Source organism: Artemia sp. Qi Xiang Cuo, chromosome 1 (assembly GCF_049724085.1).
Source record: "Artemia sp. Qi Xiang Cuo chromosome 1, ASM4972408v1, whole genome shotgun sequence".
In the NCBI taxonomy this organism is placed as follows: Eukaryota; Metazoa; Arthropoda; class Branchiopoda; order Anostraca; family Artemiidae; genus Artemia; species Artemia sp. Qi Xiang Cuo.
Genome location: NC_142794.1, coordinates 90,522,627 through 90,543,477, shown reverse-complemented (window position 1 = coordinate 90,543,477; position 20,851 = coordinate 90,522,627). Strand labels below are relative to the sequence as shown.

At 35.7% G+C, this 20,851-nt stretch overlaps 1 protein-coding gene across 1 annotated transcript; it reads right to left on the bottom strand.

Moving 5' to 3' along the window:
• Positions 1-1,693: 1,693 nt before the first annotated feature.
• LOC148956905 (uncharacterized) lies at positions 1,694-18,387 on the bottom strand. The gene is made up of 2 exons (XM_089096805.1): positions 17,306-18,387; positions 1,694-2,308 (listed from the first exon to the last, which is right to left on the bottom strand). Exons 1-2 carry the CDS (start codon positions 18,182-18,184, stop codon positions 1,943-1,945), a joined length of 1,245 nt encoding a protein of 414 aa, XP_088952931.1. The 5' UTR covers positions 18,185-18,387; the 3' UTR covers positions 1,694-1,942.
• Between the last annotated feature and the right edge of the window lie 2,464 nt (positions 18,388-20,851).

Here is a 20,851-nt window from a genome sequence, read left to right as displayed (position 1 = left end):
CTAATCCCTGTACGTTTTAAGGTTCGACCTTGTAACTCAGCCTCTTTAACTCTTTAGAAAACGTAGTTTTTTTCAAATAATTTCTGCACGTTTTTGTACAGTTTATTACTTATTATTGCTTGACTAACTGTTAGATGATTGTGTATTATTCTTTTCTTTCTCGACAGGGTTTTTTAAGGGTCGACCTTGTAACTCATTTTTTTTAACTCCTTAGAAAACATAATTTTTTTCAAATAATCTAAAAAATAAACATTTTTTTTTTTTTAATTTAAATTAATTATATAAATAACTTGATACATAAGTGAATTGATCCCGGGTTTTACGAATGACACCCAGTCCAGACGTCTCACCGCTACACTACAGAGAAATAATTGAAATTATTTTTTAGTGAGGTGATGAATCTTTTTGCCGCAAGCAAAACTTGATATGTGGTTTTTGGAAAACAGGGAAGAAGTGATCAGATTGAGCTGAAATTTCGAGGATAAGCTTCCAGGCCCCAGAAAAGCTTATCCTCTAAATTTCAGCCCGACCAAAAAATGTTAAAGGGGGGTTGTGGTGGGAAAAATTAACATGGGCTAATATAGGAAAACAAGGTTTTTTGTAAATGTAAATTGGTGTGATACTATTTTCGGTCTTAAAATATAAAAAGCCCTTAACAGTTGACGTCTTATTTGCGTGAGTCCTCATTAACCATGCTTAGGGTCAACCGAGGACCTTTCGTAGGGGCTAAGAAAAAAAAAAAAAGAGATGAATTTTATTGGGGGAAATTTGTTTTTTTTAAAACAGGGTCAGGGTGATCGGATTGAGCTGAAATTTATAGGACAAGCTTCCGGGTGCAAGGAGAGCTAGACTTTTAAATTTAAGCCCAATCGGACAACGTTAAAGGGGGGCTGTGGTAGGTGGGTCGAAACTTCCGGCCCAGTTTACCCCATGAAGATAAAGTCGGAGGAGGATGAAATTTTGCAAGTTTCTTAGTTTGAGCTTGGGCTACAAAATGCGATTACCGCCGTCTCTCTGCGACCTCTAGGACCTGAAATCGTTTAACATTGTGGTGGGTCGCCTCTTTATAGAGGCACAAGTGTGCCTCCTTGATTATAATCGACAGGATTGCAGTTTGAATTCCCCTATTTATAACGCTAAGTAGCCCTCATGTTTCAGAAATGGTGTTTTTGGCTACAAAACTTGGTATTTAATGGTTTATCAGCTTGTTGGTTACAAAGCAATTGAAACATGCTTGTCTAATTTCAGAACATGTTAAGTATATATTTACATATAGTTCTGAATATATACAATATATATAGGCTACTCTGTTATATCAAAGAATGGTATTTCATTTATTTTTTTATTAAAACTAGAAAAAGGGCGTAATTTCGAACACAGACTCGGTTTTTCAGTTAGCCTCATATTTATAGCATTTCCAGAATTGAATTTTATTTATTCTTTTTAACTACAGTGGTTTGATTATCTCATGTGTTTAAAACATGAAAATCGAAAATTTGCACTCGCATTGATTGTGTAACTAATTTATGATGAGTTTAGTGTAATTCAAGGCTCCCAAACTTACAGGAAAAAAAAATCGGAATTCTTTTTTCCGATTTTCCGTATCTTGCTGGTACAACTTTTTTTCTTATAAGTAGATTTATTATATTTCTAATTTTGTTTTGTGTTATTACAACTAATATGAGTTAAATACACTTCATATAATAGTAATTTCATTATTAAATTATAATTTACCATTAATACGTATATCACAACTATAAAATATGTTTCGTTTACACGGAACCACACTTACACAATGTGTCAATAAATACATCAGTAGTAACGTTAATTCCACCAAAAAAACAACCTAGCCTTTCTATTCATTTGGGTCTGTTCGGTTTTCACTAGATAAAAACGAATTGCTTGCTCATCTTATCTCTAAATATAGAAAGGCTATTAGATTCTAATTCAGAATTGGCTTCCATCCACTATTTTCAAGTGCCCTCGTTTTTTTGGTGCCTATTTCTGTATTTCCAGTTGTTTTCAAGGATAATATTGTGTTTGGAGCTCTTTGAATAATCGGTGGGGGTTGAAGACTGTACGAGAGTGTGTTAAGAATTGTGGCTTTAGTTTTTTTCTTTTCTGGATTTTTTCTCCTGTTCACTGACTTGTTCAGTTTGTAGTTCACGCTCCTTGTTGGGCTGTAGCCTATTCTGATTCCATGTCGTTGAAACTTTTCTCCATTCTTCTTTTTATTCCTTTCAGTTTTTTGAATGTGTTTGGCTAATCGAATGGCTTGCTGGTTAGACCGGGGCTTAAGCACAATGACCTAAAAAAAGAGATAAAAGAAGAATGCAAAAATATCAAAAAGTAACAAAATAAGATAAAAAAATAACAAAATAAGATAACAAAAAAAAAAAAAAAAAAAAAAAATTTCATGCGCCTACAGTCCTACATTTGAAGGGTTTATGCTCGGGGTTTTCAATGGCTGCACTTTGGAAATGGACTCGAAGGTTATTTGAATTTATGTATACTAATAAATTCAAAAATGTTTATTGTATTGGATTGGCAATCGGATGAACTATTTTCATATTTTAGCGGTACATTGCTTGCTTTGCATAACCGAACTGTTTTTACCATATTCTTCATGTATGTATATGTTGGCTTATTCAAATCTTTGGACATAATTTGTCCATCGAGAACTATTTCTTTTTCCTTTTTCCACCAACTAATGGAAAACTCAGTTCGTATCATTAACTGTAAAGGAGAGCAATGTGCTGACCTTAGGCCAAGTCATTTGAACATGACACAACATTTGGAAAGCCTGATATAACAGAAGTTGATTAAGTAAACTTTGATTAAGTTGATCAAGTTTCCTCGAGCCTTGTTTCTGATTTTGAGTTGTAAGTTCCGTATAAGCTGGCAAAAAAGTAGGCATTTGTTACAAAATGACTGCATACTCAAATCTAAAAGGGCTTTAGGGGTCGCCCTATTACTTAGGCAAATCCCCCATTCCCTAAATATTTTCATAGAATAGTAAGTGTAAAATTTAGAGATACAAAAAAGAAGCATTTTTTCACAAGTGCGAATAGCATACAAAAATAAGCTATTTCTGTTTGTGATTTTGGTTGAGTTTTGGCTGGTCTTGATAGGAATGGGATGATACCTGCCTCTTAAATTTTAGTAGATCTCTCATTAAAAAAAAAAACAACAAAAAAATGGAGCTTACTTCTTGGTAGAGTAAGGAAAATCCTTTAATTAGATACACCATTTTCAAAATTCCAGAGGGGATGATAACTTCGTTTTTATGGAAAAATGTCACATAACAACTTTGCAAAAAAAAAAAAAAAAAAATGATATAGTTCTGGTTTTGGGTAGAAACGAGCAGTAGGCCTATCCTGATTTGATGAACAGCTAGAGGTGCCATGTAAGATTGTTAATGCCTATCTTACTCCTCGTCAAATTTTAGCATTAAGGTAGTCATGTTGTATCTTCTTTGTCATAGAATGGCACAATAATTTTAACCTGTGCTTGAAAGGAGTGATTCAAAGGATCAAAGGACTTAAAAGCAAGGTTATGTTATATCCCTCTTTATATGGATCATTTTGATGGACTTTGTCTTAAAGAACACAGGAAAGGCAATGGAGACCACAGTATCAAATGGAGAGGAAAAATCTCCTGGACTGAGATTATGCTGATGATTTAAGCATCCTAGATGAAAGTGACAGCAAAATGAATGAACTCTTAGAGGTTTTGCGAGTTCAGGGTGGTAGAATAGATCTGAAAATTAATATTAAAGAGACTAAGTCACTAAGGCTAGGAATAAGTGAAGAGGAAAAGGTGACGTTGGGTAACGAAAAGATTGATCAGGTGGACAGCTTCACTTACCTTGCTAGTATTATTAGTAAAGATAGTGGAGCAGTGAAGACGTAAAAAAATTAAAATAGCCAAGGCTCAGGTTTTTTTTTTCTCAGTTATGAAAGGTTTGGAAGGATAGGAAAATAAGTCTCCAAACCATGATTAGAATATTGGAAGCTTCAGCGATGACAGTGGTCAAATATGGCTCTGAAGCATGGACGCTCCGAAAAGCGGATGAAGATCTGCTAGGTGTTTTCAAGAGAAATCGCCTACGGATTGTTCTGGGTACCCGGCTGACTGACCGTATTTCAAACAGTAGGCTGTACGAAAAGTGGTTCAATCCCGCTTTCTAGGGCTATAATCAGAGAAAGGTTGAGATGGCTAGGGTACGTTCTGCGGATGAAGGATGGCAGATTGCCGAGGATTGTCCTTTTCGGCCAACCGTCTAGACCTAAATGGAAAGCAGGTCGTCCGCGGTTGGGAGGGGAAAATATCATAGAGAAAGATTTGAAATAAATGGGAACTTCCTGGGAGGGTATAAAGAGGGAGGCTTTGAATAGATTGGGATGGAGGAGGAGCGTGCTTAGCGGAGTTGGCCTCAGGTGGCTTGGTGCTACGGTGAGTTGTAATAGTAGTAATAGTAGTAGATATAGGTGTGATTTTTCAAAAGGCGTCGAAGTGCTGCTGATTACGGACCTCAAGAAGTATGTGTCCCTGTCATTGCTGTACAAATTTAGATTCATTTTTGAATATATGGTGAATTTTATTATTATGACCTGGATAGTGAAATCTTCGGTATGAAATATGGGGTCTCCCTAGGCATGGAACCTTGGGCCGTGTTCCCAGTTGCCAATATCCAAGATATGGCTTCCTGGAAACAACCTTGTAATACGTTATCTGACACAAGAGATCCTTATATAAGATTTCGTTGAGGAAGAGGAACATAAAGACTCTTTTAGTGAAAAGAAAAATACACAATGAATATCAATTTGACATTGAATCGCGGCGACATTGGGTCGTTTTCTGACAATTCGTTCCCTCCATCTATGATTTTTTTTTTGTATTTTATGCATTCTTTTTTTCAATACAATTTTTTTTGTAATACAAATATATGTATTTCGCAGGTCTTCTAACCGCCCGTTTTTTGCTCTTTATTTTAATTTTTGACACGTTTTTAGATCTTGACTACCTTAGAAAATTTAGCAATGACCTTTGCTTTAGCTGCCCGTATTGGTGTTGTCGCAATTGATGGTCCAAGTTGTCCATTTTCATATCTTATCACGTTTGATAGTTCCAGTGTTGGTTCTAAGGAATCAGCATTTATAGTAACTGCAAATTCAAATTTTCATTTTTTGGACCTTCCAACACATTATATTATATAAATAATTGATGAGTTAGAAACTCAACAGTCTTATTTATGCTTTGCATAACATCATATAAGAAAAGGCTTATATGAGAAAACCCCTCTAAGTCCATGATAATGCCCATTTGTTTCCTCAAATCCTCGCCCTATTTTCTTAATCCTATCCCTCCTGAAATTTCCGTCTCCTCATTTAAACTATTTGGCGTCACAATTTCTTCAAATTTAAAGCGAAATATCCACGTTAAAGACCTTGTCCATAGAGCTAATGTGTCTATCACCCTCCTTAAGCTCCTAAATAAATTCAGCGTCCCCCTTTCCCAATCCTTAAGGGTTCAAAGGTCTTTTGTCCACCCGCATCTAGAATATGCTTGTCCAGTTTGTCACCCTGGTATCTCTCGCTAAGAATCGGAAAAAATCGAATCAATTCAAAAAAGGGCCTTGCGAATAATTTTCAAAAAAGGAAAGATGCCATACTCTCTGCTCCTAAAAAAAGCTAGTCTGAAAACCCTGGAGCAAAGGAGGGTTTCGTTGTGCCTCCGTTTTGCAAAAAATGCCATAACAAACCCTCGGACGGCAAGTATTTTCCCCAAACGTCACTCCCCATCCAGATTACGGCCACCTCGATCTGTTTCTGAGCCTATCCCTGCTTTGTCCCCATTCGCTGCGTTCCTCCCAGATATGAAAGAACTTTTATCTCGTTAATTACAGACAAAATTAATAAAATGCCTCAATAGTTTCTTTTTTTTCCCCTCTTTTTTCTTTATTAGTTGATGTTACTGCCCAGGTTCTTGCGCTCATTTGCTTGCCCCCCCCCTTTCTTGACCAGGTTTTATTTTTTGTAACTCTTTTGTTGATTTACTGTAGTTTAATTTCTGACACTTTCTTAGTATCCCTTTTAATTTAAATGCATTTATGTCTCGCTCTAAGTTTAGTTTGACCAGTTTTTAATGCATTTATGTCTCGCTCTAAGTTTAGTTTGACCAATTATTGTTTTTTAAAATTTTTTAATTGACTTTTTACAGTTTTTATTATTGACTTTTAAATGATGTTCATTATGGTTTTCTCCATTTCGTTGTTGTTCTTTGCATTTTTAGTGTAACCATTTATTTGTTGTCGACTCCAAAGTCCGAATTCGGCCCTTTGTGGGCTTGTGATAGCGATTTTTTTTAAAATAAATATCTAAAAAAATATCTAAATGATGTCATAAGAAATGCTTATATGGTGTACTAACATAGTACATGACGTCATTTGTATAAAACCAAAATTAAGGCTCTTAACGAATTTTATCAGACTTCTGACCTATCTAGATGGTTTTTTTTTTTTTTTTTTTTTTTTTTTTTTTTTTAATTGAGAATATCCCAAGATACCAATTTTCCCGAAAGAATATGGAACCATTTTCGAGAACATACATCAATAAATACACATCTACACAATTATAGCTCACTTATAAAGATTATATATATATATATATATATATATATATATATATATATATATATATATATATATATATATATATATATATATATATATATTATATATATATATATATATATATATATATATATATATATATATATATATATATATATATACATATATATATATATATATATATATATATATATATATATATATATATATATATATATATTTCACTGAAACAACAACAAAACCCCAACAAAGTGTTGGGGTTTTGTTGAAAAAAACAACAACAAAGTGTAATTTCACTGAAATTGCTGATTTGCCACCCTATGACTTGAAACTAAAGAATAAAACGATGATTATGCCAATGCCTGTTTTAGATATTTCAGAAGGCATAGGCATTGGAACTTTCGTAATTTGGAGGTAATGATGCACGGAAATACAGTGCAAACAAGATCTGTGGCTAGCAGTCAGTACACATGTGACCACCAGTATTACAACGAATATATCGAATCGTAAATGAAATCTGCGGTTAGAAGAGAAGCAACAGTGAGGATCACAATGAGTTCCAGAAGAAGACAAATCCTATAAAACGGATAATTCTTTGATGCATTAACAGGAAGCAGGAATTAAATTCACGCGAGAATTTTTTTTTAGTCAATTGAAATCGCTTATTTGACACCTCATGACTTAAAGGTAAAAATTAACAAATGCATATACTCCCTTTAAACGAGTAACAGTGTATTTAATTATGTTTTTACGCACATATAATTTTTCAAGTCAGTGATCCAGGGACCGTTATCTTTCAAGGGATGGCTCACATTCGCTGCAGTTAGTTTGAGGGTGTATTCTAGGGTAATCGGTAACACTTACAGCACATATCAGGGTGCACGAATTTGTAAATATTTCGAATAAGTTAATTGTAGCCTATAGAGTGAAATTAGGTCTGTAACGATGTCATACCGCTCTGAAATTTATTTAAATGACAAAATAAGCTGAAAACTTTATAAGCGTTGCATATTCTGAATTCTAAGAACAAGTACTTTTACCTGGTATTTTTAATTTTTCCCCACAGCCTTTTATTTTTTTGTTAACCCTTATTTAATTTTGAAAACAAGGTTTTTAAATATAATTTTTTTTTAATTTTTTTTTCGATTTTTCTGAAATTTTTGCTTGCATAAGTATATTTTTTATGCCTTATTTGAATTCTGCTCGTTATTACAAGTCAAACCATGTAAAGTCATAGCTTTTAGAAATTATCCTACAATGACCGAATTTTTAAAAAAAATTTTTTAGCTGTAAAAAAAAAATGAAAACGAATCAAACTGCACATCATTCGAACCTTCAGAATGTCCTTTACACGTTGTTAATAAAATAAAGTCGAGACTTGAATCTGCAAGAATATATAAGCGTTTGAACAAGAAAATTCCCCCCCCCCCCTCCCCCCAAAAAGAAAATTTTCTGAATAGTGGCGTTTTACTCGAAATATTTTCAAGACAACTTATGATTTTTATCTCACCAAACGATATGTTGCTCTTTCTTGAATCAAATCATGTATTTACATTCTATAGAACTAATATTTGTAACCAGGAAAAATAAAAAACAGATGCTTAATTCTGCAATCGCTTGCGTGAATATATATATAAGCATATAGCATATTTTAAATAAAGTATATTTTTTATGCTTTATTTAAATTCTGCTCGTCATTACGAGTCAAACCATGGTCTTCTTTTCCAAAAAATCTTAATTCTTGAGCAACTCTTTATTTTTTCTGTAGTAGTAGATACAATCTGGCTTACGTAGGCTCATATACGAGCCTCAAGGTTGCGAAGTCGTGTGAACGTGTGGTACAGAGGTGACTAAGGCTGATTTAAGATACTATCTTCTTTAAATACCAGCATAGCAGGGGCCAATGATCCAATCGGTTAGATTGGGTCAGCGGCCACTAATGTAGTAGACGGAAAATGTCACGATCAGCTGAAAGTAAGGTTTAGACGACTGCATTAGCAGTTTAATATCAAAACAAATAAAAAATCAAATATTTAAAACTGAACATGAAACGGTGGCTCATCTCCGTCTTCGGACTCGTTCTGATTCACATCGGAAAGTCACATCGGACGCTGTCTTCCCTTGCTTCAATTCTAGATCCATGTTTTTCTGCCCAACTGATAGCAATGAGGTACTTCAAATCATCGGTTCTCTCCCTATCAGTATTGAGCCTGACTGTCTTGGATAGAGCAATCAACTCACGAACAACATATCTGCTTTTGTTCACGAGCGCATCAAGCATATTGCCAACCTATCTTTAACCCACGGAGTTTTCCCTAATTTACTAAAGTCAGCCATTGTTATTCTAGTTCTTACAAAGGGTGATCCAACTGAGATAGGTAATTATCGTCCAATCTCAATTCTTCCTGTTATATCCAAAGTGCTCGAGAGAATCATCTTTAAATATCTGTCTCCCTTTCTGTTTGGCAGTCAGCACTCTGTTTCCTTGATTTCTCCCCACCAATATGGCTTTCGGCCGAAATTTTCAACTTCTCATGCTCTAATTGACGCCACACAGTTTATAAGCTCACATCTCGACCTTAAAAAACTGTATTGGGCTTATTTTTGGATTTCTCTAAGGCCTTTGACACGGTCGATCATAGAATTTTAACATGTAAATTAAATAGTTACGGTATTCGTGGTGCTCCCTTCTCTTGCTTTCATTCTTATCTATCTGGGAGGATACAGAGTGTGAGCTTAGGTGGAGTATCCTCTCAGCCCTTACCTGTTCGGAGGGGTGTCCCGCAAGGCTCCGTTCTAGGCCCAATTTTATTTCTCCTATACATCAATGATCTTGCTATGGACCTGGATCTTCAGTGTATCCTGTACTATTTGTTGATGACAGCAACTTCTTCATCACTGGCACCAATTTACCATCGGCAATAACCTCTACTCAAGTCCTTCGGAACAGAGTACAGGCGTGCTGCCTTTCGAATAACATGACCATTAATAGCAACAAAAAGTTAAGTAGTATCATTCAGAAACCCCTGCAACAAACACGTAATTCAACCTGCTCTTGGTCTCAAGAACTCCTCCGACATCTTCCCACAAGTGGAGGTTGCCAAGTTTCTTGGTGTATTTATTGACTCATGCTTGTCATTCTTTAATCATATTTCTTACATCACAGCAATAATTTTGAGACAAGTATCCATGATTAACCATGTGAATTATTTTCTTCCTCCTGACATCCTAGTTACCCTCTATTATTCCTTTATTTTTCCTTACTTTTCTTACTGCGGATCAGTCTGGGGAAATACAAACCGGTCCTTCACTAAAAAACTCAAATTTGCCCAAAACCATGCCATTAAAGCAGTTTTTCGGCTCCCCCATCTATATCCAACCCGTGGTTTGTACTCAGATTTTGGCATAGCTCCACTTGATCAAATAATACAAAAACTAAACTTATCGCTTGCTTACTCTGCTTTCCACAATAATCTTCCTCCATAACTACCAACCTATTATAATATTAATAATTCGGAAGATCGCTGTCTACATTCGTCCAATAGAGCCTTTATAATCCTTAAATGTATTTCTAGTGCTGCCCAACAATCTCCCATTTACAAAACTATTATTCAATGGAAAAAAATACCCTCCAGTGTTGAACTAGTCACAAGTTTCTGCAAGCTGTACAAAAATGTAACAAAACTTGATAATATAATTAAATCTTTAAATTTTTAACCAATTTGCTTTATTTACCCATGTTTTATTCTTCTATCTTTTTTTTCAGTGTTACTTGAATTTTTTTCTTTTTTTGGTCCTTAACAAGTTCTCTTCTAGGATCTTTATTGTTATGTATGTTTGTGTTATGTTTTTATTCGAATAAATTGAATTGAATTGAAAGTAGGCATTTTTTGGGGTCAGCACCACACTTGCATGTGCTGTCACAGATACCTATTTTGGAGCATTTGCAGTGCGAGCCGCGCCTCGTGTTGTCACAGTTGCAAAAAGAAAGCGATGCAAGCCCATGTGGCATCGCAGAAACTAGGTCGGGCTTCAGTTAATGATCTTCAATTCTCCAGCCCATATCGGTGGCCTGAGGTAAATCAATACAGGGCTTGTGGCTTTGAATCCAAATCAGTGACTGGAACATGCACCTCTTCAAATGAAAGCAGAAACGAGATATCAGTTGGTGGTAATCGCTGCAAATCCTCCAATCTTGACTACAAATGTGCTCGAAGATCGTTCAGACAATTGAAGTTAGTCGCACTTCTGCCATACACTGTAACCACAAGCTGCTTATAGACGTTGACTAAACCATCATTTTGCACAGATGATGGCTTCTCTGCAAGGGCTCGAACTTCATCACCTAAAGACCCCAGCAATGTTCCTGAAGGCTTCGCAGCTCGAAAAAAGCGGACCTTTCCAATTCCATACAGAAAGCATGTGGTGTCACATCCAGTCAGCTGTGGACAAGCGGCAAGGCGTTGCAGAATGTTACTCCTAGTTTTTGTGCTGCCGTATGAATAGTTATGTAGTAGCACGGAAACTTAACCCTGAGCTGCTTGAGGCCGAGACTAGCAAGATACTGGAAGTAGTATGCAGCTAGTAAGACGATATCTGTATCGTTGGCTTGTATTATCACAAGTGTGCTTTTTCGTCTTGCGGCAACTGCTGTGTGGTATAACACCCGAGTGTCTGCTTCCTCATGGCAAGACGAGATATCGTCATCAACAGAGCTTCCATGGGGCGTTACGGTAACAGCTCTATGTCGACATGCGAAACCTCCAGCGAGATGAACCATCAGACGGGTAGAAATTTTTTACTCCCAGACCTCGAAAAGAACTTTCAAGAGTCGACTTTTGGCTGAGCAACTACTGAGAATCCCATCCCAGAGTGTTGCAACTTTGCTGGAGGAAGTGAACGGGCTGGAAATATTTTCTCTTGGATCTCCTCTTCTTTCTGGACAGCCAGATGCTTCTTTGAGGTTCAAAGAGTATTCATCACGGGTTCATTTGTGACTATGACCGTTATACCTGTCACCAACAAAATGGATGGACTAACAAGCTTTATGTATGTTTCTAAAAATCCCATCGCAAACTTTTATTCCAAAATCTGATAGTGTCTCATTATGTTCTGGTGGTTAACACCCTATGACACTCCTGACATCAATTATATAGCCAGATCGAGGAGAGTCTTCAAAAAGCGTATGTGGAATCATTTTTGACCATGACTGCAACCCAGACTATTGCAGAACATAGTTAAAGGCTGTTGATTTTATACCAGCATGAAGCTGAGGATCCCTGCGACATGATGATGATGCTGTAAGCGACACCGGATACGGTTGTAGCTCGTATTGCAGGAGCTCACAGAGGGAGAAAGTGTGTGCTGAGTTTTCAAGATGCAGAGCTAGTTTAAGCAGCTCAGTTTCCCCATAATATTTTTTTGTGGCTCGTTCTTTTTTCCTTTTTTGGCAACAGAGGCGAAAGTTTGTACTATGCCAACTTTTACTTTCGTGGATGTCCCGTCGAGATATGAGCTCATGGCTTCGAACCAATGTCTCAGAAGTTCAGCAGACTATTTGCTACGGCTTCTGGAGCTCTATCCCCTGTCATAAAATTGTACACCTCTGTTCTTGTCGTCTTGAATGGGTTTCCGAGCAACTCTACCAAGTCCATAACCCGATTTTCACCTTTTATTGTCAGACTGGTAAACGCAGTGGTATCTTGATAATGGTTTATTGCCTCGTCATCCATATTCAGGTTTGCTTTCAGCATTCTGGTGACCGCTGTGAGAAAGGGGAGAGTAGCCAGATATCGATCCCTGGCATTTTCATTCGTTGTCACACCAACAATACCAAAAATTCCTCGATGACCTTTGATGTCCAGATTCACGGTCGACTCTAAAGCCAGATCGCATGCAATGCTGCAAAACAGCATGGTTGTTTTCCTAACAACAGAATTGTCATTTACAAACTCTCTGTGAAATCCTGGCGCTTTTTCAGGCAGGCGTAGCATTTCTTCTAGGTAGTCAAGCATAACTGCGGCGTATTTATGGTTTCCAGATGCAAAAAAAATCGGAATCATCTCTTTTGTGGCTTTTATATGTGATCCCTAGTCCGCAGCTCTTTCAGCATAAAGATAGTCGTTTCCGGTGCGGATAAGATTTAATAGTTGATCCAGAGGCTATGATTCCTTATGGTGGATCTGGACTCGTTGTACTTCGAGAAAAGCGGAGCAGTGCTGTTCAGCTCATCTTCTATCTGTTTACATGCTTCAGAACTAGTTGTACCAACATGGTGTATCTCAAGCAAGACAACTGACACCCCCTAACATCGTTGTTGCTGGAATCCTTACCTTTAGCTAGATCAGATAAATATCGTAAATCCTTTCCTTTTATGTCGTAGTTTTCAGTACTTTATGCAATAGTCAGTGATCCAAGGCTCACTATCGTTCAAAAAAAGAGAGGAGGTGGCTCACATCAGCCGCAGTTGGTTTGACTACGAGTGCCGGGGTAATCTAAGGTGCTTAAAACGAATATCTGGGTGCACATGCTCGCACTAATGTAGAACTTGACGATTTTAGCCTATAAAGGAGAAATAAGCCTTGTATGGCTAAGTACTTTATGCAACTAAAACCCAATATGTAAGATGCTCGGCTTTTTTTTATTGCTGTGGAAACCAAATTCGCGCATACGATCGCAGAACGAGGCATCTGTTTTTTTTTTTCCAGGTTAAAAGTATTTGTTGTATATAATGTCAACAAATTATTTGATTCAGAAAAGAGTGATCTATCGTTTGGTGAAATAAAAATTATAGGTTGTGTTGAAAATATTTAAAGTAAAACGCCACTATTCAGAAAATTGTCTTTTTTTTGGGGGGGGGGGAATTTTCTTGTTCAAACGCTTATAAATTCTTGCAGATTCAAGTCTCGACTTTATTTTTGTTAATAACACGTAAAAGACATTCTGACGCTTCGAATGATATGCATTTTGATTCATTTTCATGTTTCTTTTTGTTAACAGCTAAAAAACTTAAAAAAAGCTTGGTCATTGTAGGCTAATTTCTAAAACCTATGACGCTATTTAGAAAAAATAAATAGCTGCTCAAGAATTAATATTTTTTGGGAAAGAGGCACACAGTTTGATTCGTAATCACGAGCAGAATTCAAATAAAGCATAAAAAAATATACTTGTGTTGGGAAAAATTTCAGAAAAACCGAAAAAACTAAGAAAAAGTATATTAAAAGACCCTACTTTCATAATTGAATAGGAGCTAGATAAAGAAATAAATTTTTTGAAGGAAAACCGAATCAAAAACGTGAAAGTAATTATTCTTATATTTCAGAATATGTCAAGTTTATAAAGTTTTCAGTTTATTTTACCATGTAAAAAAAAAAAAAAAAGTCAAGAGCAGTATGACGTCGTTATAGGCCAAATTTGACTTTATAGGCTAAAATGACCATGTTCTACACGCGTGTGAACTTCTGCGCCCCGATATTCGTTGTAAGCGCCCCCGATTACCCTAGAATCCACCCTCAAACTAACTGCAGCTGATGTGAGCCACCCCTTCCCTTTTTTGAACGATAGCGAGCCTTGGATCACTGACTATTAGAAATGATTTTGGAGGAATTCGAACAGCTAAAGCAACATCCATGGTAAGATGTCTGATAAAATGAAGCGCAAACAAGATGTGTGGCTAGAACAGATGCGACAACAAGCATCACTACGAATCTCAAACGAAAATACTGGGCAACAATATATGCAGTTAGTAGAAAAGCGACAGGGATAATTATATCGAATCAAAAATTAAATCTGCGGCAAGGGGAGAAGCAACAGCGATAATCACAATGAATCTGAGACGAAAATAAATCCTTTAAAATAGATAATTCTCTGATGCATTAATAGGAAGCAGGAATTGAATTCTCGCCATAGTTTCTTAGACTATGCTGATAAATGATCAGAGAATTAGATGTCATTGTACCAGACGAAAGGCGGTATAAAAAAGTTAATTAGGAATGGTAAGATATTTATAAAATTTGTTTAGATTGACTGCTGAAGTCAGGGCACAGGCATCAGCCTCAAGTTGAACGAATCAAAAATGAAATCAAGTATCGAATCAAAAATAAAATCTGCGGTTAGGGGAGAAGCAACAGCGATAATCACAATGAATCCGAGACGAAAATAAATCCTTTAAAATAGATAATTCTCTGATGCATTAATAGGAAGCTGGAATCGAATTCTCGCCATAGTTTCTTAGACTATGCTAATTAATGATTAGAGAATTAGATGTCATTCTACCAGACCAAAGGCGGTATCAAAAAGTTAATTCGGAATGGTAAGATATTTATAAAATTTGTTTGGATTGACTCCTGAAGTCATGGCACAGGCATTGAGCCTCAAGTTGAACCAAATTTCATTTGTGGACTGCTGCTCTAACTTAAAAACCAATTTGTTACACGATGTCAATCTTTTTGGAGATCTATAAACTCTGTCCTGTTCGACAGAGTTTTTTGATGAAAGTTCTCATATCCCCCTCCCTTAAGCCACTGTGTGCAAAAGTGGCTGAATTCATTGTGGAAATTTGTACAAGGGGCCTATTTTGTATAAAATTATAGTAAAATTAATTCTACCACTCATTAGTTCGTATTTGCATTAGTTTATTTCCAATTTTTGTGTCCTGAGTAAGTGTTGGCAATTCACGTTCAGCAACTGCATCATAAACTTTCGGGACCTATTTTATTCGACGGCAGTTATATATAAACAAAATTGAAGCCTCGGGTAAACCACCTACTCTTCCGCCAATGTCCAGTTATTTCACGGGCAGTGTAAGTACAAATCCTGGTCAGCAAAACATGATCCATTTGATGAAAGGACTTTTGGAGAATTGGACAAAAGGGCAATTTGGTGAAAATAAACTGTTCTAAGGATGTTCACTTACTGTCTTTTGCTTTTAAATATTCTTAGATTTGTAATCAATACATTTGAAAATCCTTGAATACAAACTGTTATAGCGTAATCTCAAGCGCCTTTCCAGACATTTAAGCTCAATTTTATTGAAGAGGTTCAACCTCTTCAATAAAAAGAGGTTCAACCTCAATCACGTATTTGTCATTAATAATTTGAGAAACTTTCCAGTGACAGCTTTTACTTACATCATTCTCTCTTTTTTTTTCAAATATTTGCTTGTCGTGTTTTATAACCTTGAATGTATTACTAGCAATTATCTTTAATCTGCAAAGTTGGGATAAAAGGGAACTTAGGCTCCTAGAGTCCACACTAGTTTGTCTAATTATACTGGTCCAAAACCATTTAGTGGCAAATTATCGTTCTGTGCAAACCGCTTGGGAAATTTGAGGCTACCTGTAAAAGGCAGGGGCGTCGTTTCGGAGGGAGGGGGGCAAGGGGGCTCCCTCAATAATTTGGAGAAACAGGTTATTATATAGCCTATGCCCCTTGACTATCTGGATATGGACCCCTTTTGCCCCCTCAATAAAAATGTTGGAGCTACGCCCCTTGTAAAACGTGTAGCCTACGAGATGTGCTTGGTTAATGAACGCTCGTATCAAAATGTGTGCCCAGCATTAGCAATAGTTTACTGCTTAAATATCTAAATTCCAACTTTGGCGGAAATCAATCCCACAAGTGAAATACATACTTAATGTCTCTTAACTTAGGATACTTGTTTGATCACTTAGAAAGATATCTTGGATAATTTTTGAGGGTGCAGTGGGGGGGGGGGCTAAGAGAGCTTTGGTTTTGGGTCTTCCAATCGTATAAACCGAAGACTCCACAAAGGGAAGATTTTGGAAAGTGGATGGGGAGGGGGTAATATTTTTGTGTCTTGATGTAGGCATCATGCGAACGTATATCACGGGTGATCATACAATTGTATATTACAGACCAAATAATCTTTCGATTCTTTGTTTTAAACGTATAATCTCCAAGCATCATGCGTGAAATATATACGCACTGTGACTTGATTTAGGATAGTTGCCTGATCAGTAATACAAAGTTCAAAAATGATTCCTGAACAATCAAGAATCCAAAGAGGTGCAACATGTTTGTACTTATGATTTTTGTACTTATGATTATGTACTTATGATGTTTGTACTTATGATTATGATTAGGGTGTCAGAACCGGCGACTATCGAGATTTTGCGATATATCCGATAAAAAAAAATAATGAATGAAATCCTGATTTTGAAACAGCTATTTTAATAATCTATGGCCCTTGTATAAGGGCTACATGTATCTTCTTGCTCAAACGTATGATCATTTTACTTCAAATAATTATCGTGAAATATTGATTCAGTGCTATTCTTGGAGTACTATGGTAATCAGGTTAAAAAGGGCACTGAAAACAGGGTTTTCGCCCTTTGGTAAGCGTTAGAGTTTATTAAACACTAATATTAAGCATTAGATTTTTTTATATATATAGAAATGGCCCCTGCTCTCACTTCTTGCGCTTGTCTAGTCTATATTATAAGCCTGGGGAAAAAGTTATGTGCGTGGGACAGGCGTAGCTATTTAATCAGTCAAAACTGTTGTGCTGGCTATGATAAAACCCAGACTGTCCTGCACTACATGGTTAATCCTTTTAAAAGGATATTAAATATTTTAGAAAAATAATAACTATCCGTTTATAAAAAAAAGTAAACAAAGAACTGTATCTATTGGAAAAAAGAAACTACTTACTTTTGGCCTTGGAAAGGGTCGTCTTCTATCAACATGTTTACCAAGGATTATTTCTGTTGTTGGCCTGGTTTCTAGTCTTGGAAATTTTATGGTGTCCTGATGGCGTAATGGCGCTGAAGTTGTTCTGAATTTTACAGTGTCAATAAAATTCTCAATTTCAGTTTTGGTATTGGAATTTGTGTTTATATGTTTGAATCCCAAGTTTATATTACTGTCAGGAATTTTTGCTTTAAATAGACTTGGATTCTTAAATTCATTAACATCTGTCTTTTGGACTATAGGACCATTGCTTGGCTCTGAAAAGTACTGGCCAAATTTGTAGTTTCTGTTTTTATTATTTTGTCCTATTCTATCCGAAGTTTGGAAGTTTCCGAAAGATTGAAATGGGTTTGTTTCCGTTTTTGGAATGAAAGGAATTTCGCGAAAGCCATCCTGGGTGTTTGTGTTGAACAGAACCTGATCCGTATCAATGTTTTGAAATTTACCTTCATTTGATAAATTTATACCAATACTATCAATCATGAAACTATACAAATCATTGCTGATTTTTCCATAAAGGCTTATATCTTTCCCTTTATATAAATTTTCATTCAAGTTATAATAGTTCTCACTAGCATCACAATTGACATTAAACCACCATTGGCATGACATTGAAATTTGGTCAAAAATTGTCCCATTTGGACACAGAAAAGAGTGGTGATAACTTTGATAACAAATATGAAAGACCTGACAGCCGTAATTTATATCACTATAATATCCGCTTCGGCCGTTACATCTAAACGAGTTAGTTGGTACTGATGCTAATGTTGGATAGTCGACTCCTGGCATGCCAGGAATATTAGAAGCCAAAACTAACGGGAAAAGCAAAAGTAGTAGCATTGCAAAGCCTAACACATACACTGATTTGTTTTTTGTTTCTTTTTGTTACTTTTAAAGGGTTTTGATCCAGATGGTTTTCTTGTGGTATTGAAAGTGAGATTTAATTTATGTTAACAAGGACATTTATTCATTGGCGCTAATTTTATCATTACAATATTTTGTTTTGCAGTTATACTCTGCCTAATTAAATTAAAGAGATACTTTTTTTTTTTACATAAATATGATACAATCTTAAGATCTAAATTATTTAATTCATGAGCTTTATACGAATTAGAGGGAGATGCGATTTTGATTTATCACAGTAAGTTAAAAATTCTTTCTATTTATTCATATTATTTGACTTATGTTTCTGTTTTTATTGTAGTATGTAAAAAATAACTATAATAGAAATGGCTAATAAATATCGGAAATGTTTTATAATCTTATTCACCTATTTTTTGGAAAAATAGTCTAGTAATCAAACATTTCCAGGTAACGAACTCGGCACAATAGAAACCGAAACTCTAAAAAACAGAATTTTTAAACGGTAGATAGCCTACATCAAAAGGAATGTCTTTTTAATGCTCGTTTCAATGTTCTCATATAGAATTTGTTATTGGGAAAATATGCGGAAATTTATGTAGGAGAATTTTCCACATGAAGAATTTTCCGCGGGAGGTAATTTTTCTCAGGGGAATCATTTAGGGGAAATGTTTACACGGGTGGATGGAGGGAAGTGGATTTCCTGACGTGACTTGAACGGTCAGATATTAAGCTTAAAAAACAAGTTTTTCAGCTTTAAGTAAGTAGCAACATTAAGAATAAAACGAATAGAAATTATTCCGCAAACTAGGGGGTCAGTCCCCTCCCTTAACTCCCCCTTTTTGCCCTAAAGACGGCGTTTTTAAGAAAGGATGCTCAAATACAAGGGCCATTAATTTGAATCAGAAGCATTCTTAAAGAAATTTAAGATTTTAGAGTAAAGAGCAAGGGTCCAGGGATAGGCAGCCCCCCCTCATATATAGAATGATATCTGTTCGTTTTTAGTTTTAGTGTTGCTCCAAGATCTCAGCTAAAAAAAATGTGTTTTTTATATTTAATTTTTTTTACGAGTTTGAACTTGATTGCTTTTGAGATTGACCCAGCTAGTCCTCGTACTGAAAACGATGGGGATATGTATCTGGTAAAGTCAGGTCATCAATCCTACAGCTTGTGTGTCATTAGCAATCAAGCTCTATTTTTGCTCTGCTGTGTATTATCGGATATGCCTTAAGCCTAGGGAAATCAAATATTGGCAGTTATTCGAATGCGACTATGAAAATTAATCTTATATGGTCTGATTGTATTTATGTTTACACGACCAAGAGATGCGTACTTTCGTATATTAGATGGGAAAATATGATATTTCGTTTGGAATGTCTAGGCAACTTCTTCAATAGCTCAGAATGAACGTTAAAATCCACTTTGAATTTATTTTCCGGATGCGATGTCCCCATAAATAGAATTATCTTCATTAAATATGCTTCGGCAAATAGAAAAGACCATTTAGGCTCTTTCTTTATCTTTAAAAAGGTCAAGTTTTAAATCCTGTGGCAAAGAGTTTAAAATTTGCAAATAAGGATTAAATTGGGCTAAAGCACGATCAGATATATGCACAAGAGAATAATTAGGGATCTAACTGAAAAAAAAATTCTCTGAAATGTTTCAATAACTATAGTTTTTTCATCTAATGAATGTTCTATCTCCAAGAAGACTGTGAAGTAAACACGTTACAACCCCTGACTGCAATAAAGGACGAGTTTCAGACTCCGCTCTTGCATAATGCATAATGCAAATTCTCTGAAATGTTTCAATAACTATAGTTTTTTCATCTAATGAATATTCAAGAAGTCTGTGAAGTAAACACGTTACAACCCCTGACTGCAATAAAGGACGAGTTTCAGACTCCGCTCTTGCATAATGCATAATGCAAATTCTCTGAAATGTTTCAATAACTATAGTTTTTTCATCTAATGAATATTCAAGAAGTCTGTGAAGTAAACACGTTACAACCCCTGACTGCAATAAAGGACGAGTTTCAGACTCCGCTCTTGCATAATGCAAATTCTCTGAAATGTTTCAATAACTATAGTTTTTTCATCTAATGAATGTTCTATCTCCAAGAAGTCTGTGAAGTAAACACGTTACAACCCCTGACTGTAATAAAGGACGAGTTTCAGACTCCGCTCTTGCATAATGCCAACAGAATTTGACAAAGTTGCATTTCCTATGCCTAAAAGAGTCGTAAGCCGTAGCAAAAAACAAGGAAGAAATTTGACGATTTCCATTGCAAATTATGAAAAAGGGTGTTGTGAGCCTCTAGAATAGGCTTTGTATATAAATTATCCATGATTGTTTTTTATGTTTATATGTGGGTGATTTTATTTTTTTCAGGCCCACCAAAAGACATTTGTAATGAAGTGCAAGAGTAACAATAAGGTTGACAATTTGTTTGAGTTTGCAACTGAAAGGCTAGTTTTTTTTACAAGTTGCTCTTCAGAAGGTGGAGAATTGTTGTCTCGAAGACTGAACTTAAGGAATAACCTAAAAATTTAACTTTATGTATTTAAAATAAACCTTTTTTCTAAAGTTGGTTCTTTACATGACTGAGTTTTCTAGAAACGTTGGACACTGTTGTATTGTGTATTA